This window comes from Pleurodeles waltl, chromosome 12, assembly GCF_031143425.1.
Source record: "Pleurodeles waltl isolate 20211129_DDA chromosome 12, aPleWal1.hap1.20221129, whole genome shotgun sequence".
Lineage (NCBI taxonomy): Eukaryota > Metazoa > Chordata > Amphibia > Caudata > Salamandridae > Pleurodeles > Pleurodeles waltl.
Genome location: NC_090451.1, coordinates 658,014,389 through 658,034,585, shown reverse-complemented (window position 1 = coordinate 658,034,585; position 20,197 = coordinate 658,014,389). Strand labels below are relative to the sequence as shown.

Here is a 20,197-nt window from a genome sequence, read left to right as displayed (position 1 = left end):
AACCTATAGCCATGCTGCTAATCCAGTATGGGGAACCAACTGGCAGCCTTGCCAGTTTAATTCTGTCCTGTTATGATAGGCAATAGATGGAGAGTCCGTGTACTGCATAGATTAGCTTCGGGTTGCAGAGCTCCTAAGAGCCACCTCATGCGCAGACTTTCCACGAATTCCTTTCATTTGCCAGTTTACTTTCAGTACGAAATTCCCATGGTATGCATATTCCTGAACAAGAAATACATTTAGAAACATTTTAACCACCAAAGTAAATTAAGAAGCTTTAGAGCGAGTGCATGATTTAAAATATTTTTTATTTTTGGCTCAGCGTTTATCAAAGTTATATTTTTATATTCAGTTAAAAAATTACAATTGTAAACACATTGAATACTGTGGCGATTGATTATTATCTTCTCAGAAGACAAAAGTCTGTTCTCTTCACTGAAGACAAGCCCTGGGTTCTGGGCTACTGCAGAGAAGGATAATCAAACCGTGGTCATGTGGGGGAGATTACTATGCACTCATCACTATAGGTGTGACTGCCTCGATATCTCGGTGTAAGGATACTCATACCCACTGCTTTTACAAACAGGACCCATGTGTGATGAAGGGACACTGCCCTTCACTGGAAGCCTCATGTGATCCACTACCTTTACTAACTCAACTCATGGCAGAGAATATTTCTTCACTCCTCAGTGCAAGCCTTATGGGGCAACTGCACTTCAAAATGTACAGCTAGCATGATGCACCAGGCTTCCTTCAGTACGCAGATTCATGGCTGATGCCCCAACTCCGCACGCCATGGCCAAACCCAAACCTGCTGAGTTAGCAAAAAATTAACATCAAACACAAGCATGACGGGTTTTTATCAACTCGAATGTGCAGACCCAAGTCTAATGTTTTAGCACTGAATGTAATGCCCAGATCTAGACTTGATGGGTTTAGTACTGATATCCATGCTCAAACACCAGCCTGGTAGGTTAGCATCGACTCCCATATCAAAATACAAGCTACATGGGTTAGCACCATTCACATATGAAAAACAAGTCTGATGGGTTAGTATTGACTTCCATGTCCAAACTAAATGGATAACACTGAATGTTATTTCCAAAGCACAAGCCTGATCAGTTAGCACAAACTGCTGTGTCCAAACAAAACCTTATGTTTCAGCACCAACTGCCATCCCCACTCTAAAGTCTAATGAACACGGCACCCTTCTGTGTCAAACCAAAACAGCTTAGTGAAGCAACATAGGTGAGAACAGCAGAGTTCCCAAGAATGGTGCGCTAGCACAGTTTATCATAGCCAACCCTAAATTTCTTGTCGAACCACAACTCTCATAGGTAAGCATTCTCTGCCATGTTCAAATCCAAAGATGGGGCACATGCACTGCTTGTTTTGCTCAAATTCAAGTCTCATATGCCAGCACCGTCTGTTATATCCAAATCCAACCTTAGTGGGTTAACATCGATGACCAATTTTGAAACTGAAACTTGATGGTAACCTATCAACTCCCTTATTGAAATGCAATCAACAAAGTTTGGGACTACAGTGTTCTAACGAAAGTGTGGTGCAGTGTCTCTGCCTGTCACGCCCAAATCCAAGTCTAATGGGCCTGTGGTGTCTGCCAAGTCCACCCAAAACACATTGTTTCATGGGTAGGGCATCGAGACACCCTTGTGCCAAGCTCTCTAAAGCATCACTTAGTATACAAGGCTATGGCGAGGCCCACAAGGATAGCCGAAAGCAAGCAGGAAACTGCTATATAGTCATCGAGTTCTTACAGAATTGTTATCTCTCAAACCATTGTAAAAGCCATGAACTAGGATAGGGTGACACTGAAAGGGAATTAAACAAATGAGGTGGCTGCTTATGCCACCCAACTATAATGTATAAATCTGTGTCAGTGGCAGATCCTGAGGCCAACAGAAAGTTTGTCACGGATAAACACAAAAGAATGTATAATGGATAACGTACATAGCTAACTTGTAATTGTTAGGCAATGTGTGCGAAATAAATGTGATTGTTGACTGTTACACAGCGTGTAGGCAAAGGGGTACTTACTTTCAAGTTCTTTAGAAACCTGCATGACTTTAGTGTTTTCAAAAAGTGAGTGTGGGTACTAGTGCTTGTGTATGAAGCTGCTGGTGTGTGTCAGAAAGTGTATATCGATGCAGGTCAGGTGTTGGTGAATAAAGAAGTGTGAAGGTGAGTGCATATTCTAGAAGATTGTTCATAAAACTTTTCAGCCTCGTTTTTACTTCCAACTGAGCAGACAAGAACTTGCAGCACCAATAGTCCTCATTAGAGTGTAGATCTTTGAAAATAAATGAGCGTTAACCCTAACAAAGTACTCTGAAAACCACATGAATTTAACCGCAAGCATAGGTAGAGCATTGGCATAATGGGCTTGCCTTGGGTTTTGTTCACACAATTAACAATAGTCCAAGATTCTTCTCTCACTCTCGACGAGGCAGGGGATGAAAAATCGGAGAAGTTGGTGGATCCAATGACACCATTATTGTGTTAAGTTAGCACGGAGGGTCTGGAGTCTGACCTCTATTTCATAGGGGAAGCAGAAGAAGGGAAGAAAGGCAAAAATGGCACTTCGGAAACAGAACAATATTACAAGAACAAGAGGTGAAAGAATACTGAACCGTTGCGATCGGGGTGTTGTGTTTTGCAGGGAATAAACAGGAAAGTGCAAGGAGGCAGAAATCTCTCAACACATGATTGTGGTTTGAATTAGTCTCTGCTCTGAACCACAACGAAAAAGAACAGGTTTAAGGAAGCGCCCACCCCATGGTAGCAAGGTTTGACGGTGAAAGGCTAGATAGAGCAATAACGCTGTTCCGACATTCTTGTTCACCGACTGCCTTACTGTACACAAACATACCACATAATTCATGTATACGTTCCCCCAACCTCCAGACTGTTCAAATGCAAAATGCTGAAACAAAAATATAATTAAGGGCAGAATCATTTTTTTCTTAATAAAGTTTCATCATCAAGGCTTAGTCTTAATTCTTCAGTGAGAAAGACGATGTGTGCTGTGACCAACATTTCAGACGACTGCAGTTCTTCCAATAAGCCACCCTCCCAAAATGTCCGGGACGCCAGTACTTTCCTCAAACAACCTGGTCATCCTCTTTCCCCTCTGAAAATTAGATATACCAGCTTTCATTCTCCTAAAAGTAGTGTTCAATATGTAGATTTTCTCCCGAAACATTCTGGACTTGATGAAGGGCTGGTGCAATCACTTCTTCACCATCTTGCTGGGGGGAGTAGAAGCCTCGGCGGGGCTACCCAGGAGACGCCTAGTTTTTAAAGAGTGTCCTCATGGAAGGTTCTGAAAAGACAGGACCCAGGATAAGTTGGAACCAGAATTCAGTTTGAACATTACTTAATGCTACCTTTCACCAAATGCAGACATGCCCTCCTTACTCAAATGAAAGGCTGACTGCTTGAATCACTATGCTTGTACTCAGGAGTTTATAAACAGTTCCACAAACACTATTTGTATAACCTGGAACTTGTTAAAGTCTACAGATAAATGCTGCGCTCATTCAAATAACCTTATAACTATAATTATTAACAGGGGACAAGGTTCAGCATTCACACACCTTTTGCAGTAGGAGACAGCTGCCCACAAGCATGAGAAATAAGTACAGCATAACTAAGGATCTGCCTCGTAGTACACACCCTTCTCAGGAAGAAGACCCAATCAGCCACCAGGGTCAGTGATGCTGATTCACCTCTGAACTATAAGGATTGTTTATAATTCCCTTTCACTGGATTGTAATGTATGTTACCTTGTGATTTCCTCCCGTCCTGATCAGGCAGGTTCATGGCCCCCTTTAGTCTACAAATGTATTACAAAGCCTCTGATGGGGGGGGTAAACCTGTCAGACAATGCCACATTTCTGTCGCTGTGCTGCAGGATGGCAACCTGGCCTTTGCCATGATGGACACTGGTTCCATCTCTGGCTGTTATGTGACAATATAATTAATTCAGACTGTTGCAGTGTTAGGGTGCTTCCATTGAACTAATAAATTAAAATGTTTACTATTTTGAAAGCCCAGCGCAAAAAAGTGTCTACAATGACATGGAACAAGGTGGCCACCTTGTTTTAGTGGTACATCTAATACTGCTCAGAAGGTGTTGCAAAGAACAAAACATCTATCACGTTGGCTAGGCAATCAAACGTCCCATTATGAACAATTATTAATGCCACAATGTCAGTAGTAGAGCCTAAAAGAACGTCCTGTGGCAGAACTCCCCGTGGTAAAGAGGTCTCTGAATCAACTCTTCCAACTGGCACTTCTGCATTAATACCATCAACGTGTATATAACTGAGCACAGCTGTCTGCCACTCGTTTTCAGACTGGAAGTGAGAACGTTGCAGGAAAAAATTAAATGCTTGGCTTCCCACATGAAATGCATTAGCAGATGGGGAGGGAACTATTTTTACACTGAATTGCGCCTTCACTTTTTGAATCATGGCTGTTTGGGGCAAATGCGTGCAGCATGGAAAGAGAAACAGAGAAGAACTTACTTTCTATGTGGCAGGAGGTCCTCCACATCAAGGTCCGCTGGCGTTTGCAGACTCGTCTGGCAAAGCATTGGTACGGGCAGCACTGGGCAGTACGGAGGTGGATATCGAACGGCCCATTCGTATTCTTCAGTTTCTTGATTTGACTTGGAATCCAGTCTCCATGACCATAGAAAGGTCTTCACACACTCTGGGAAGACTACGGCGGCTCGGAAGTGGAAGCTCTCGGAGGTTGATCTTCTGTCAAACTGTGCCTGTCTGAGTTGGGAACGTAGCCCTTGGTCGTTCTGCTAAAGCACTTAGGTGTGAAATTCATTGGATAGTATCGTCTTTGGCTTTTAAAATCCACACACATGTACAATTCCATTCGATCTGAAAAATAACTAAAAAGAAAAAGACATGGCATCTACTTCGAGCTACCAAAGGTCACAGGGTCCGGCAAAGAGCTATGCCAAAGTTGGCTGCATTTGGGTTTAAGGTGGCACATTGTTGGGTTGAAGGTGGCTCAAACGAGAGGCTTCTGCCATTTCTGTTTAACGCAGTGGGAGCCACGGGGGCATTGTTATAAGAGATGAAGGGAAGGTTAGGTAAAGGTTTCATGTATCAGGGTCAAAGTTCCAAAACGTAGGCTTTCTGTACAACTCCCATCATCTAAAGTGCAACGTCCTCTACCCACAAAAAATGTAAAATAAAAACGAAAAACAAAATTATGATGCACGCATCTTTAAAAAAAAAAAAAAAAAAAAAAAAGCAGCAAGCTTCTTCAGTTCCAGAGAAGAATGAGTGTTAGGCCGAAGCACAGAAGTAGAAGTCGTGCATCTAGCGGTATCTGCCTCATCGACCCACCGGCTGACCTTGTACCATCTGCAAAATGAAGGAATGAATAGAAAGTACAGTCACTTTAAGCAATCTAAAGGCAGGCAGCTGATTAACGGTCTTACCACAACCCTACTTATGAACCCCACTAGGAAGGTAGGCAAGGGAAGGGAAGGGAAGAGGAAGCTGGTATATAAAAAGTTCTTAGTCCGTGACAATAGTACCCAGTATTGGCTATTATAACCAGAAATATGTTCTCAGAATTATCAACCTGGCATTTGGGAACTGGACTGACAACTTGAGAATTATTGTTACAGGTAAAAAATGTATTTCTGAACTAAAAGACACACTGTCATTCTATGAGCCTAGAATAACTCTTGACATCAGTTTATAAAATCCTGCCTTCACACTAGTGCAAGCAAGCCACTTTTCTTTCTCGAAGAAGATATAGTTCTAAGAAGCAGGCATTTCGATTAGCTTCAGACTGGCTACTGGGGGCTGACACTGAAGTTAATCTACAATTAAGAATATGTGACAGAGGCTCCCCCTTGGAAGGCTATTTGTTACTGATAATCAACTTTCTTCTCCAGGTTTGCTATCCTTTACAGGCTCAAACATTGTGCTAAATTATTTTTTACTGCCATGCACTCGTCTAACAATGAAGGAGAATATTACGGCACAGTATGTGAATCTATGAAAGCTGCCAGTATTACACAAGACAGTCTGCCAGGGAAGTGCTTCGTCGTTCGTCCAATGGTACCTTTGCCCACCTTTTGCCCATGGCATCTGGTCTGCTCCTGTCCCACAGATAGTATGATCAAGTCACACCTAGCCCTAGGATCACAGGTTTGCTCTTTACCTAACTGTGTTCAACTCTTCCCCCTCACCAGCGACGAAGCACCACACTCACCCAACAGCCTCACCACACCCTTCTTCAATGGGTCCCTATATCACCACTCACCTAAATATAGCAGGCCCAACACATACAGAGGGATTCAGGTCCACCTGAAATCCACATGACCAGGGCCCCACATTATACAAGGATCATAACTATCACCCAAGTAAACCAGGCTCACTCATCTCCCATGGACCCTGGTCCACAATACACACAAAGACCCACCACAACCTCTTCAAAAGGGTGTCTAGCTCCCCTTGGGCAGCTAGCATGTTTCATGACCTCAAACCTTCACCCAGTTAAGGTAATGTGACATGTTCATTTCTCTGTAACACACATTGCTAATTCTGGATTATACTTTCCAAAGTATGTTGATGTTCTGTTGATACTGTTGAGGGAAAGTCTTCTAAAATATCCCCCTAAACGTTCAGGTCTTGCAGCTCCCTGTGCAACGGAAGTACAAAGCTTAGATAATAAAAAACACAGAGCAGGGCTCTAAGGCTGCAGATGATGCTTCCGTACCGCGGAATGTTCCAGTTTCTCCAATACTGGATCTTTCATAGATTCACATGCTTCAATCATTCCCGTTGTCAAGATGGGAGTCCCACAGTAAATATAAAGGGCAGTGCAATGTTAAACATAGACAGAAAGCTTTGAAGTAGTCAAAGTTGTACCCTAGTCACATCATTTTAAAAATATACAAAATTCAGCCAATCATCTCACAGTACACTCTTCATTGTTCCCTACCCAGGTACCACTGTCAGATTTTCAATACAATCTTGTGTGAAGGGAGTCGAGCTCTGTTTAATCAGTCATAGATGGATTGGTTATATCTCCTGTTTTCTCTATTTCTGAAAGAATAGCCGTCATTTTTAAGATTTGATATGGCTAATTCTTCTTAAAAAAAGGTCTTTTTAGACATTTGGAACCTGTGCCAGGAAAAAAATTGTTCTGAAGACCACACAAGGACAGTATATTTGGTTATATCCTGAGCCAGGATAGTACATTTCTGCTATCGCTCCAAAAATCAAAATCAGGAGAGACTCATACCTCTGAAGTGTAGTGTGAGGGTGCTTCAGAATCCTCAGCTAAAGCACAAAAAGTGAATTCTCACTCCAAGTGCTCCTCAAAAACATAATCTAAAACAAAATCCTCAACCTTTGAGGATCGCCCCTCCCCCCAGAATATCACACAAAAATCTGTGAGAGAAGTTGAGTTGATTCCTGATGTGGTCATGCTGACTGAAGGGACCTCTTCTAAGTCAAGCCATGACTCGTTATCTGAGCCTTCCACCCAAGAAAGCTCTCTGAAGAGACAGTTTAAAAATCAAAGACAATGACATCATCATCGATGAGACAAGTGATGGCATCTTTGTTGGCAAAGACATCGTCAACTAGACTATATCGACAAAGAAAAATGAAGTCCATTCACTGGCACTGACTTGTGAGAAATCCTTATTGACACCATCGCAGAAACTACTGTTGAGGCCAACATCACTTACAACGACTCAGTTGACAACAGTTTTGATGGCAACACCAACTACAACACTATCCAAGATAACAATAACTATCCATCAACCTCGCTAAAAACTGGATCTTCCAAGATTACTACGGTCCCAGAAAAAGTAATTCCAATGCTAAATATGCCAGACCTTACATCACCTAGTAGGGCATCTACATATCCACCTCAGAGGTCTAAGGATGAGTTTGATAATGATAGACTTTTAGGACCTGAACACATTCCAACCAAATTTTAAAGTCAAATTTCAGGACCCAGATGACGAGAAATGCGGTGAGATGGAAGATGTTTATTCGGTTGAACCTAGACAGAAATAAGATTCTAATGCCAGAGTTTCCTACCCACCTTTCAAGGGACATAGAGATGAGGATCATGATACTTGGCAATATGGATGTGATCTTTAAAGTCGGACCATGCAGACTTCAGAAGAAACAGTGATCTGGGTTCCTATAGCCTTAGTCAGATTGGTTCCTACAGCTTGTGTCAGATTATTCCTTTAGCCTTGCAGCCCCCACAACATTAAAAAAATGCTTGGTGGTGCCTCTGCCCCTTTCAGAGGCACCACACGGCTAAAACAAATCATTAAAAGGCCTTGCAGGGCATTATGAAGCACTCCTTGCATTGGAGCAGAAAATAGTAAATGAGCGGCTCCTGACACTTGTTTATTATTTATTCTTTTCTTTTTTAAATACATTTTTACATGTCCCGGTGCCTACCTGGTACACCCACATCCTTCATTTATGTTTGAGCCACGAAGGGAGCCACAGGGCCCGCTGGATCCCTGCAAGTGGCCCCATGGGATGTGCAGGAACCTGTAACGCTTTTCTTTTACATTTATTTTTAAAACTGGGGCACCTTGGTACCCAGCAGCGGAATATGGCATTGCTACCACCTTGCAGGAGTTTTCTTTTAAGTTTCCCTGCCCACAAGGTCAGTATTGGAGAAATAAAAACTTACCTGTGAATATACTTCTCCGACTGGTGTCTTTCATAGATTCACATGCAACCCAGCCTCGTCCACAGCTCAGGCTTACCCTTGTTAAATTGTTCTTCATCACTTGAACTACATAGCACAAGTGTTCGAGAACAATATATACATGCTGACTCATGTAGAGTGTGCTACGCGCTAACTGGCTGTACTTCAGATCTTTTTAAAATGAGTGTATAGGCTACCCAATGTGACTGTGTAAAAGCTTTCACACTATTATTAACATTGCACTGCTCTCTATGCGCCACATGGGACTTCCAGCTCAGCGACCGGGGTGATTTAAGCATGTGAATGTATGAAAGATACCATTACTGAAGAACTATAATTACATATGTAACATTTTCTTTCTATCCAAGAACACAACCACCTGCATTGAGGAAATTCCTGAAAAATTATCAGTTCCCAGTGAACTTTAGCCGATCATTCGTAACAATTTGCTCAGTACTTAAGAATGGCTCGACTGGAGGTACTACACACTTCTTGGTCAAAACATGGGCCAATTAACTTCATACCTGTACGTTTGGCATCCTCTACTTCACCTAACAATACTCAAAATCAAGACCCACACCCTTATACTATTCTCGATATTAAACTATTATATTTATGCAACAACTGTGTACGAAAGCTACAGAAAAACTGAGAAAGCTATTTGACGAACTTTTTAGCACGTGCCCTTCCAACCATTCGTATAAACCCGTTTTTTAGCCTACAGCACAAACAAAAAGTTTCTCTCGAATTTCTGGAGAACTATTTATATTGTTAATGAAACTTCAACTAATCTAGCAATAGGAGGTCTTAATTATATATGAACTAGGAATGGTTAGTGAAATAACTCGGGGACTATATGCAGCAGCGGTGACAGTTTTATTTTTGAAGAGTGGACTTCTTGTCAAATTTTGTTTAACCTTAAACAATTGGTTACTGTGACTTGGGCTGTAACTAACATTATTTCATTGTGTTTATTTTATTGTTAGGCCATAGTTCATATCGCTGGTAATTTCTTCTATTTTTTGTTTAGTTTCCTTGTCTAATTTCTTTTTCTTAACATAATTCATGGAGTTAAAATAATTATAATTATTTTGTGCCAACAAGTAACACCTTAGTAACGTACCTTGCCTGCTCGATCCTGCATTAAATGATTATTGTTTTTAGCGAGCTCACAAATGTACCTCACTATTATTCCCAGCTAGACATCACCACAGCCCCCTGCTTTTCTCAACCTCGGCCTGTCAGTTCCCACCCTGCCTCCATTGCTCACTCATTTGCAAGTTTTAAGCAGTAAACACTTACCCTTGGGCCTTCCTCCCTCTCCTCTTCCTCCGCCTCCTCCTCCCCCTCCTCCTCTTCCACGAGGCTGAGATTTGGGAATTTGGGCATCAGGCTTCGCTGTTTAAAGGAGTAGAAAAAGTAAGTTTTCTAGAAGATACAAACAAGTAGGCTTGTTATTCAGGGTTGTTCAAAGTCAAATGGGCTTGGTACTGGAGAGATAAGGAGTATAGTTATGTAAGTGGAGAAGACGCTCTCAAGAATGCAAGAATGTATTGTTCCTCAAAAGGGACCAATCCAAAGAACATTATAAAAGAGACACGTGTGAGGTGCTCATATTTTGACAGAATATACATCCTCTGCACACTGCCAGCCCCCTGGTCTTTTCAACAGGCTCACTGTTTTCACTGTCACTTAAATCTGGTAACTCAACACAGAAGAGAGTTGCTGAGTGTGGAGGGGATGGAGCAAACATCAACATAACTGAGGAGACAGGTTTTTTTTCTGAAATCTAAAACATCATGATTTAAGCTCTTAACTGCCTTGGCTTCTCTCCCTCCACATCCCAAGCCAGTGGTAAACCATTTTTAGGGTCGAGCGCGCAAATCGCACAGTCCCTGTTGTTATCTCTCTATGGGCTTGTAACCATGTCCATCAGTTTGGTTGGTTAGTGGGCTTGCCTTTTAAAATTTGCTTGGTTTGATTAGTGAAAGGGATGCATACGTCATGGGTTTTCCGGTGTTTGGCCCTCCCCGAGGGCACCTGCCAACTACTGAAAATATACGAGGCTCCATGTTTTCCGTATGGTTTCTGGACTACTTTTTCTCTTTGTTTCGTAGGTATCGCAATCTCTCTGGACAGTAGTCACGTTTTTTGCATGACATTGATCCTTTTACATAGATAACTGCACTTTTTCCGGTTACATGGATAATTGCACTTTTGCAGGTAACATGGATAATTACACTTTTGCCGATACGTTTCACTGCAAGTTAACTTCTGTTTCCTTTTGTGTGTTTGCTTCACGGCCATGGGCTCGCTTATGTGAAACTGTTTATATTTTTATTTTCAGTTGGCAAGATAAGTCTGGTTAGGAGCCTACAACGCTAATAGCTCTAACTCGAGCAAACGTGAGGCCCATTGAATTGCAAATTCTTGTTTGGCTATCTGATGCACTTCGTGCTTAGGCCACTACAGCTTTTTTTTTTCCACATAAGGTATTCATGCAAAATTGGCATCCTTTTTATCCAACATCATGAGGACTCTAAAGGTTCACAAAGTTTGTGGATTCACCTGTAGAAGGTGAAGAAAATAGGCAAAATATAGCTGAACGTTGAGTTATTTTGTGAAAAATAGGAAAAACATGCTCCATCAAAGTACAGGTCTCTTTTTTTCCAAAAAATGGCATCAACAAAAAGTTTGCTGTGCTAAAGTCCATGGCATCCCAGCTTTCAGGGACATGTAGAGCAGAATAAAAAAAAACTATTTTTACCACATTGTTACTATTTTTGTACTTTCAATCGACTTCCAGTTTGTGGTGGAAACTAGTGTGAAACCCAGGGGTGATCTAGGAAAACTATAGATTTTTGAGATGTAGACAAAATTCCGAATTCAACAAGGGGTCATACGTGTGGATCTCTGGAGATTTCCCAAGGAAACTTACTTTTTAAATAAAGAAAAATTGAAAAATCGGTAGGACAACCATTTGTGGCGTTTCCCCTGTAACTTTTTACTATGATGGCCAATTTACAAAAGCAATATACCATTACATCTGCTGTACCATTTTTGTTGCAGAGACATATAGGGTTTGTAGGTTGTCCAAGAACCCGAGGTACCCAAAGCCAACAACTGAGCTGCACCTTAAAATGGTTTTTCATTGTGTACCTAGTATAGACCAATTCATTTTTTGAAATATGTGAAAAATGGGTATCAAGGAAACCTATGTATTTCTGAATTAGGCAGCAGATGTGGAGTTTAGGGCAAGTGGATATTTGTACTTCTCTGAATTTGTTGGTACCCACAGGAGCATGTGATTCAGAGGGCATTTTTCAAAATGTCTAATTTCTTACACATTGTCTCACATTTGGAAAGCACAAATAAAGCGAACTCCAATTGGTAATAACAAATGTTCTACTATTCTATGTTCCCACATCCTTAGTTGTGTGGGTAGGCCTAGAGCGACAGAAAATGGCCCAAAACGCAACATGGGCACATCACATTTGTTCAATGAAAACTGATACTTTTGTTTTTGCAATCTTGGTAGCTATGGACCATGGGTCCCAATTCAGCCAGCACCTAGGGAGACCTAGCACACCTGATTTTTTTTTTTACAGCTAGACACCTAAGGGAATCTGGGCTGAAGTGACTTGTGTGGCTCTCACTAGGTAATTTTATCCAGAAGCCTCTACAAACCTCAAAATGTGCCTAAAATTACACATGCTCCTTATATTTCAGTGAGGGAAACTTCGGGAATCAACTGGAATCCACAACATTCTTACCACCCAGCGATACTCCACTTGTCCTGATAAAAATGCTGACCCACTTTTGTGGCTGGACCTAGTGCCTGTGACAGGAACGGATCAAACCAAGGCCAATTGACCCTAGTTTAATCTGTTCCCGTCGCAGGCACTAGGCCGAGCCACACAAGTAGGCATAGTGTTTTTATCAGGACCAGTGGGGAAACGCTGGGTGGTAGAAGTCTGCTGGATCCCTGTTGATTCTGGGAGTTTCCATCGCAGAAATGTAAGGAAAATGTGACATTTAGGCAAAGATTGAGGTTTGCAATGAATTGTGAGTAAGAAAATGTTGGATGTGCATGCAAGGCATACAACCCTGGATTCCCATTGATGTTTAGTTTTCGGAACTGTTTTCCACAGGTGTCGATCTACCCTAAAAGCGTTCACCATGGAAAGGTACGGCGATTTAGCCCCCCTCTCCTGGTCCATATGCAAACACAGCACCCAAAAAAATCAAGTGTCCTCTTGCTTGCCATTTGGGATAGAATGTTTTAGTCTGCAGGGATGCAGAAAGACTGTTGAGGCTTTAGGGGTGAGGGTGGGGCCTGATGTAAGAATGGGCCAGACTCACTCCACTATCTTATAAAAATATATATTTCTGCCACCCTATGAGGTTTTTGGTGCCTGGGGGAAAACTGGTGGCAAACCCCCTGTCTATCCTGGTGGGGGTGGGGGGTGCAAAAAGTCTGGTTTGTCCTTTTTGGGCTGGGGTGAGGGAAGGCCCCAGGGTATACAGTCCCATCCTTTTGTTTCGTTTTGGCACCATTTTGGAATCCCTGGTATCTAATGGGCTTTTTTTTCTCTCCCCTCGCCCCCTGGCAAAATGGGAGCAAACCCGATGTCTGCCCCTGGTTGGGAGCGAGGCAGAAAGATTTGTTTATTCCCAATGCCAGAGTTCATTGGCTGCCCCCTTTATTTGCCCCAAGTGTCAAATCCCTGGTGTCTAGTGGTTCAACACACAAGTGGGAATGGATTGAGGATGAGTAGCCTGTCCACACCCCCGGGAGGTGGGGAAGGACTGGACCATGCTCAGGGGTTCACTCCCCCTCCCAATAAATACTGCCTAAAGACAGTCCCTGGTGTCTAATTGGCTTTCTGCCCTTCCAGTGGGGCAGATGGGGGGTGAATACCCCAATCCAGCCCCCAGGAGGCAGAAAGTCCATTGAGTCCCAGGGTGGGGGAGCACAGGCCAACAACCAGGGGGGGTGCTTCATCCACCAAAAAATACTGCATAAATGCAGTCCCTGGTGTCTAGTGAGCTCTCTGCCCCCCACCCACATCAATCCCAGGGGATGTGGAGGGAGGCTAATGGGGCCCAGGGAGGGGGATGAAGGAAGTGAAGGCCCTTGCCTAAAAAAACAGCAAGCTAGAAAACACTTGTATCTAGTGGGCTTTCTGCATTCTGGGGGGTTATGTTCCCTAAAACAAATTCCTGGTGTCTAGTCGGTGGATCCCTGCCTAGGGATCACTCTCCTGTGGCACCCCCAAGCAGGAATCCACTTGATAGAGATATATCATTGGAAAGGGGAGATTCTCCCCTTTTCAGTGATACCTCTCCCACCTCAATTAATGCTCATGGGTTCAGATATGCCCTTGAGCACTGAAAACGAGCCAATTTGCTTGGTTTGCTTTCACTTTAGGATGTGCTGATCATAATTACAAAAAAAAAAAAAAAAAAAAAAAAACCCTTGGGCTGCACAGAAGCTCTTCTTGAGCGTAAAATAAAATAAAGGAATCCCTCTGATGCAAAGAACTTGAGGGTCCTTTATCCCCCTTCTCAGTTTCCCATTGGCTGACGCCCGCACTTAAGGAGTTACGAACTTCAGTCTGGCAATCAGAGAAAGTTATTTCCACTGCGGTTAACATTATGGGGTCAACGACCACGAGAGCACCGCCAACAGGCTGGCGGTGCTCTCAAGGGCATTCTGACCGCAGCGGTTTGGCCGCGGTCAGAAAGGGAAAACCGGCGGTCTCCCGCCGGTTTTCCGCTGCCCTCAGGAATCCTCCATGGCGGCGCAGCTTGCTGCGCCGCCATGGGGATTCCGACACCCCATACCGCCATCCTGTTCCTGGCGGTTCGCCCGCCAGGAACAGGATGGCGGTATGGGGTGTCGTGGGGCCCCTGGGGGCCCCTGCAGTGCCCATGCCAATGGCATGGGCACTGCAGGGGCCCCCGTAAGAGGGCCCCACAAAGAATTTCAGTGTCTGCTTAGCAGACACTGAAATTTGCGACGGGTGCAACTGCACCCGTCGCACCTTCCCACTCCGCCGGCTCCATTTGGAGCCGGCTTCCTCGTGGGAAGGGGTTTCCCGCTGGGCTGGCGGCCGGCCTTCTGGCGGTCGCCCGCCAGCCCAGCGGGAAACACAGAATCACCGCGGCGGTCTTCAGACCGCGGAGCGGTGTTCTGTCGGGGGAACTCTGGCGGATGACCCCCTATATATTTTACTGCTGAAAATATGGCGAATTTCTCGGAGTGGAAATGCTCACTGCATCAGAGGTACTTTTCAGATGCTGAAGAAAAAGAGGATAAGCAGGCTTTAAAGTGTGATAGTAACACAGATGTAGGGGGGTATGGGGTGACCTCTGATTTTATACTACCAGTGTGAAAAACCTGTGCTGCACAAAGTACTCTTGCATCCCGAATATTCCCTATTCTCAAGCTTTGGGTATGGCTGTCACCTACTGTGAGGACAGTAAAGCATTTTCACAGCTATTTTAATAACATGATTTGTGTGCAGGTACCATGTATGGATGTGACACACCTTAGTCCCTGTTCTCATGGCCACATGGTGCCAATAGAACAGGTCTGCCAGGTCAGTGTAGGGGGTGGTTTGTGGGGCTTTTTCATAGTCAGGTTGGCTGGTTTTTACTGTTGGTTTCCCATATATTACCACAAACGTTGCCTGCAGCGAGTATTAAAGAATGCTATCTCCCGTATCTCCTGTACCTCACAAAATACCTATGTGGCTCTAAAAAATCAAAACTGCCCCGATCTGCAAATGTGTGCCAATATTTTATCTACTGCAAACCACCTTTATTTTGATGCCTGGACCTATTTTCTTTCCCAGTACAGCCCTGCTCGCAAATTCAGTAGGTCTTGCTTTTGGGATCTATGGGCTTTGCAATGCATTTCAGCCATGCTGTAAAGCATTGTCAAGATGTTGTGCAGCATAACAAAAAGCTAAAAAAAATTACAAAAAGGCGCAATAACCCATCCATGCGGCTGTTTCATTGTAGCAGGTTTGTGCATGCTCTATTACGCATGCTTGCCGACAAAATGATTTGGGTGCCATTTTATTATTTACTGATCTGAGATGAAACAGTAAATAAAACTGAAGTGGAAGTATAAGTAGTGCAAAAGCACTTTTAAAGTGAATAGGCTGGCAGCAATTTGCTGCCTGGTCCGCTGTTTGAAAAAAATGACATTAAAAAAAAAAAACGTGTGTGAGGGGATGAGGTAGCAACGGGAAGCGGGAGGGGAACAGCAATGTGGAACGTGGCAACAACGGAGGATGGCAGGATGAAACAGCACTCACAGGAGACAAAGTAAATGGTAGAGGCCTACAAGGGCGAGCACAATACGAAGCGGGGTGAAGGAGAAGTACACAGGTGAGAGAGACAGCAACACGGTTTACGGCACGGGTAGAGAGAAACACACAAGGGGGACAGCCAGAAAAGAGATAAACTCTCATGGCGTGCTTAACCACAAAGAAAAAAGTAGTGCTTGAAAAAAAATATTGAAGGAAACTAGTAATGAGGCTATGCCCCAAGGTAGGGACAAACAAAAGTAGAAGAAAAGCCAATACAAGTTAACAAATAAAATGCAAGCAAATGACAGTGACAATAAAGTCAACCAGTTGTAAGGAATAGGCTCTAAGTCTACTGTAAACTGGAATTAGGTAATTTTGCAATCGTCTGGTAGACAAGACTAAAACATGAAGCTGATTGCTGGGTGTTTCACGTAGTAGCAGATAGGAAGGTGTAGAAAATGGTAAAGACCTTTTGGTTTAAGAATGACTGAGTCTGTAGGCTCCATCACCTCAGCAGCAGAACACTCAGCTTGGAACGGAGAGGGACAAGGAGGTAGAGACAGAAAGGGTGTGTCACTGTGTAAGGCTTTCCAGGAGGCTAGGGCACAGAAGTCCCAGAAAATTGGAGTTTACGTTCTAAAAAGGCTAACAGCATCAGAGTGATAATGTATGCAATGCACACCTTCAGATAAATGTACTTCATCTCAACAGTCAAAAAGAAGCTGAAGAAGCAGTAGTGACAGGCCCATTTAAGTTAAAACACTGTCATGACTTGTCAAATGCTGCTCTAGAAATACACAATGCAACATATGGCTTCTGTGTAACTTGTATAATATATGTTTTTCATAAGGATGACATTGTCCTATTATTTAGCCTCAAAGCTTTTTAGTGTCTATCCACTCTGCAATTTTAGTTTTCCCCTTGGAGTATGGGGTGGGGGGGTTCCATTGGAAGTGTCTGTAGGCAACCATTCTTGAAGAGTGTGCTTGGTTTGGAATAGGCGTTGGGTTTTCCATGGTCGGTGGGGGGTAATTTTGTGATCTTTCTCCATGCCCATGTGAAGTATGTGTATGTTTGGGACGTTTCTGAGGTCACTCACAGGGAGGATGGTGGTTCCGACCTGTTTGATCTAGAAGTGTAGTCCATGTCTTTGAATATTGTTTACTCTGTACTTAACAGTGGTGAGAGCTTGCTTTCCTAGGTTTTGGGTAATTGATTGTTAAGATGCTCCACATGATTTGTAAGTAGTTGGTTTCCCTTGTTTATGGGTCCATCAGCTGTACATGTCAATAGATGTTGATGTGTTCGTGAATAACAAAATCCAAAGTGGGTTGGATGGATCACAGTTGAATGAGAGGCTCAGAGCAGGATGGAGGATAACTTGGTCAGAGATCTCTACTACATTTATAAATGTACCCATGCTAACCCAGGAACAAATTTAAATCTCAGAAAAAAAACTTGCTTTAAGGAAATTCTTTATCTTCTCAGTAATCAAACCTGCCCAAATATCAACCCAGTGAGCAAACAAGGTAACAGAGTTCATCAGCAACACTGACAGTGGCTTGTGGTCGAGTGGGGCAGTTGCCGACTCAATGAACTCTTTCACACAACTGTCAAGCAAGTTCTGATACAAAAATGCACATTTACCATTAGTAATACTATCAAGTATTTTAATCTCATTTCTGATTTGTAAGAAGCAAAGGTACACACGAGTGCCTTTTTTAATGCAATTGTGAGACAGTCCCTACCCATCCATGATATGAAAAAGCTCTGATGATTGCAACAATGCCTGCTCTTTCACAGCTTACGTTGCAATTTTGTACTTTGCCCTACATATGTATAGCATGCAATAAGGCAGACAGATGAAGCTTTTAAGGAAACAAAAAAATAGTTTAACGACTTCAGGCTGAGACAAGCAGAAAGGATTATCTGCAGACATGCTGTTTGTTTAACTCCCATTAGAAGCGTTAAACTCAAAGACAGCAGTAGCACTGCAGGTTTTCCCTGCTTTTTCCAATCTTCCACCAGAGATCGGTCCCCCAGGTCAAGATATTTTTTTTTGAGTGGGCAGTGCTTAATTTGTGCTTGTTGTTTCCGGTGCTGAGCACCAGCACTTATTTTTGAGGGCCGGGGCTTATTATTCTGCCTCAAGCATTTGCTGCGAGCAAAAGACACATATGGGAAAGACGGATGAAGGGAAAAACGAATAAACGCCCCCAAAGGGAGAAAGTAGAAAGGTGCAAGAGTGAGCTGAAGGGGCAGGGAGTGGTTTTATATGGATTGAAGAGGCCCGAGATGGCTTCAGGATTACGCCGCCTCAGTATTGCCTGTTCGCACATTTAATTGCAGCAGCCGCGTGTTTAAGAGGAGGGCTTTGGGCACCAGCACCTTTTTATTTACAAATTAAGCACTGGGAGGGGGGTGGGGGCTTTATTACGAAACTGTGCATGTAGCTCTGAAATACATGAGTAGCCATACCAATTTTTCATAAAACATCCAGAAAACAGGTTTTACTGTGCAGCATCGCTTTGCAGAACAATATTCATGCCTCCAGGTAGGGTGTGCCGCATCTTTTAATGTGTGGACGCCCACAGCCGCTCACTTGACCACGCCCTCTCCCAAGAGCTTTTTGTTGAGTCACTGATAGCCTTCAGGGCACAGCAGTTTTGCCCCTCTTAAAGTTGTTTTTTTGAGGTGGGGCTCAGATGATCGAGGTAGACATTTAGCCTGTGGCAGGGTAAAGGTACATGCATGGCTGGCACCAAGGTAGGAGTCACCCTGGCATCACATTTTAAAAGTTCGTCAAATTCCAATCATTTATACATTTGGGAAACACCTTTCCTCCCTAAATAGCCCATGAGCAGCTTGGCCTCAAGTGGACTGAATTCTGGTATCGGGTCAGCAGGGGTCAATTGAGTGCCCAGGGCATGTCGGAGCTGGAGGTACCTGAAAAACTGTGTGCGGGCCAATTGAAAATCAGCCTGCAGCTCCTGAAAGGATTTAATTGCGTCCCCTTTCCATACGTCTCCCACGTGTGATATACCTAGCAGGTCCCATTCTGTGAACCCGTCCAGTGCCGCCGACTCACTCAGCCATTTCCCGTGCCACAGCGGGGTCTGTCGGGTGATAACAGTGTTCCAGTGGGTGTGCCGCAGTGGCATGCACCACACAAGGAAGACCACTCTAGTTACCAGTTCCATGTCCCCGGGGAGCGGCGAGCCATAGAGAAAATCTAGGATACGGGGGAAGCACAGCACCTCCAGCTCCACCTGGCAGGCCGGGTCTGCCCACCCCCCAGTAAACCAATCATGCACAACCAGAAGTTGGGTCGCCAGATAATACAGATAGGGATCAGCCATGCCCAGTCCCCAGTCGTATACCCCTCCCCCCGAAAGTGCTGTGTGGCCACCCGCGTCTCGCCCATTCCAAAGAAATGAGGTGGTGGCTTTCTCCAAAGCCCTGAACCAAGGATGTGGAATTGGAAATGGAAAGTTTTGGAATACATATAAAAGTCATGGTAACACCATCATTTTATATAGGGCTACACGGCCCAGAACATTCAACGGCAGTGCTTGCCATCTTTGCAAATCTGCCTTGGTGCCAGTAAGAGCGGGGTCAGCTTCCGGGCCCATGTGAGTTCAGGAAGTAGGGCTACCCATATACCAAGATATTTAAAACTTAGCCTGTGCAAGGGTACCACTCCCTGCTAGTCAAAGCAGTCTCACAAAATTTGCTAGAGGCACCAACACTGATTTAGCTGGGTTCATTTTGAGCCCTGATGCCTCTTCATAACATCGCAAAAGATGAAAGCTTCGTGGGCCAGTCACACTAGGCTCTTCCATAAATAATAGGACGTCATCCGCGTACAGGGCCACCCTGTCCTCAGAGGAAGGCCCCCATCTCCAGCCACGCTATAGTGGATCTATCCTAATCAGTTGCGCCAGGGGCTCGATAGCCAAGACAAAAAGGAGAGAGGACAGAGGGCAGCCCTGGCGGGTTGCCCGATGGAATGAGAAGACCGAAGACAGGGTACCATTGACCTGCACGCGTGCCGTGGGGTTAGCATACAGTGCCTGGACCAGGCGGCAAAACCTCGGCCCAAAGCCCGCACGCTGAAGCACCAA

The 20,197-nt window shown here is 44.0% G+C and overlaps 1 protein-coding gene across 2 annotated transcripts in view; it reads right to left on the bottom strand.

The window, feature by feature from the left end:
• Positions 1-289: 289 nt before the first annotated feature.
• The window catches only part of EFNA4 (ephrin A4), a 163,382-nt gene continuing 143,474 nt past the window's right edge, over positions 290-20,197 (bottom strand). Inside the window, exons 4-6 of one of the 2 annotated variants that reach the window (XM_069218407.1) lie at positions 10,054-10,149; positions 4,551-5,411; positions 290-3,343 (exon numbers count right to left, since the gene is read on the bottom strand). In XM_069218407.1, coding sequence (XP_069074508.1) covers positions 5,311-5,411; positions 10,054-10,149 — 197 coding nt within the window. In that variant the 3' untranslated portion in view covers positions 290-3,343; positions 4,551-5,310. Of the gene's footprint in view, positions 3,344-4,550; positions 5,412-10,053; positions 10,150-20,197 lie in introns of those variants that run through there. The other variant, XM_069218406.1, reaches the window with a different exon arrangement.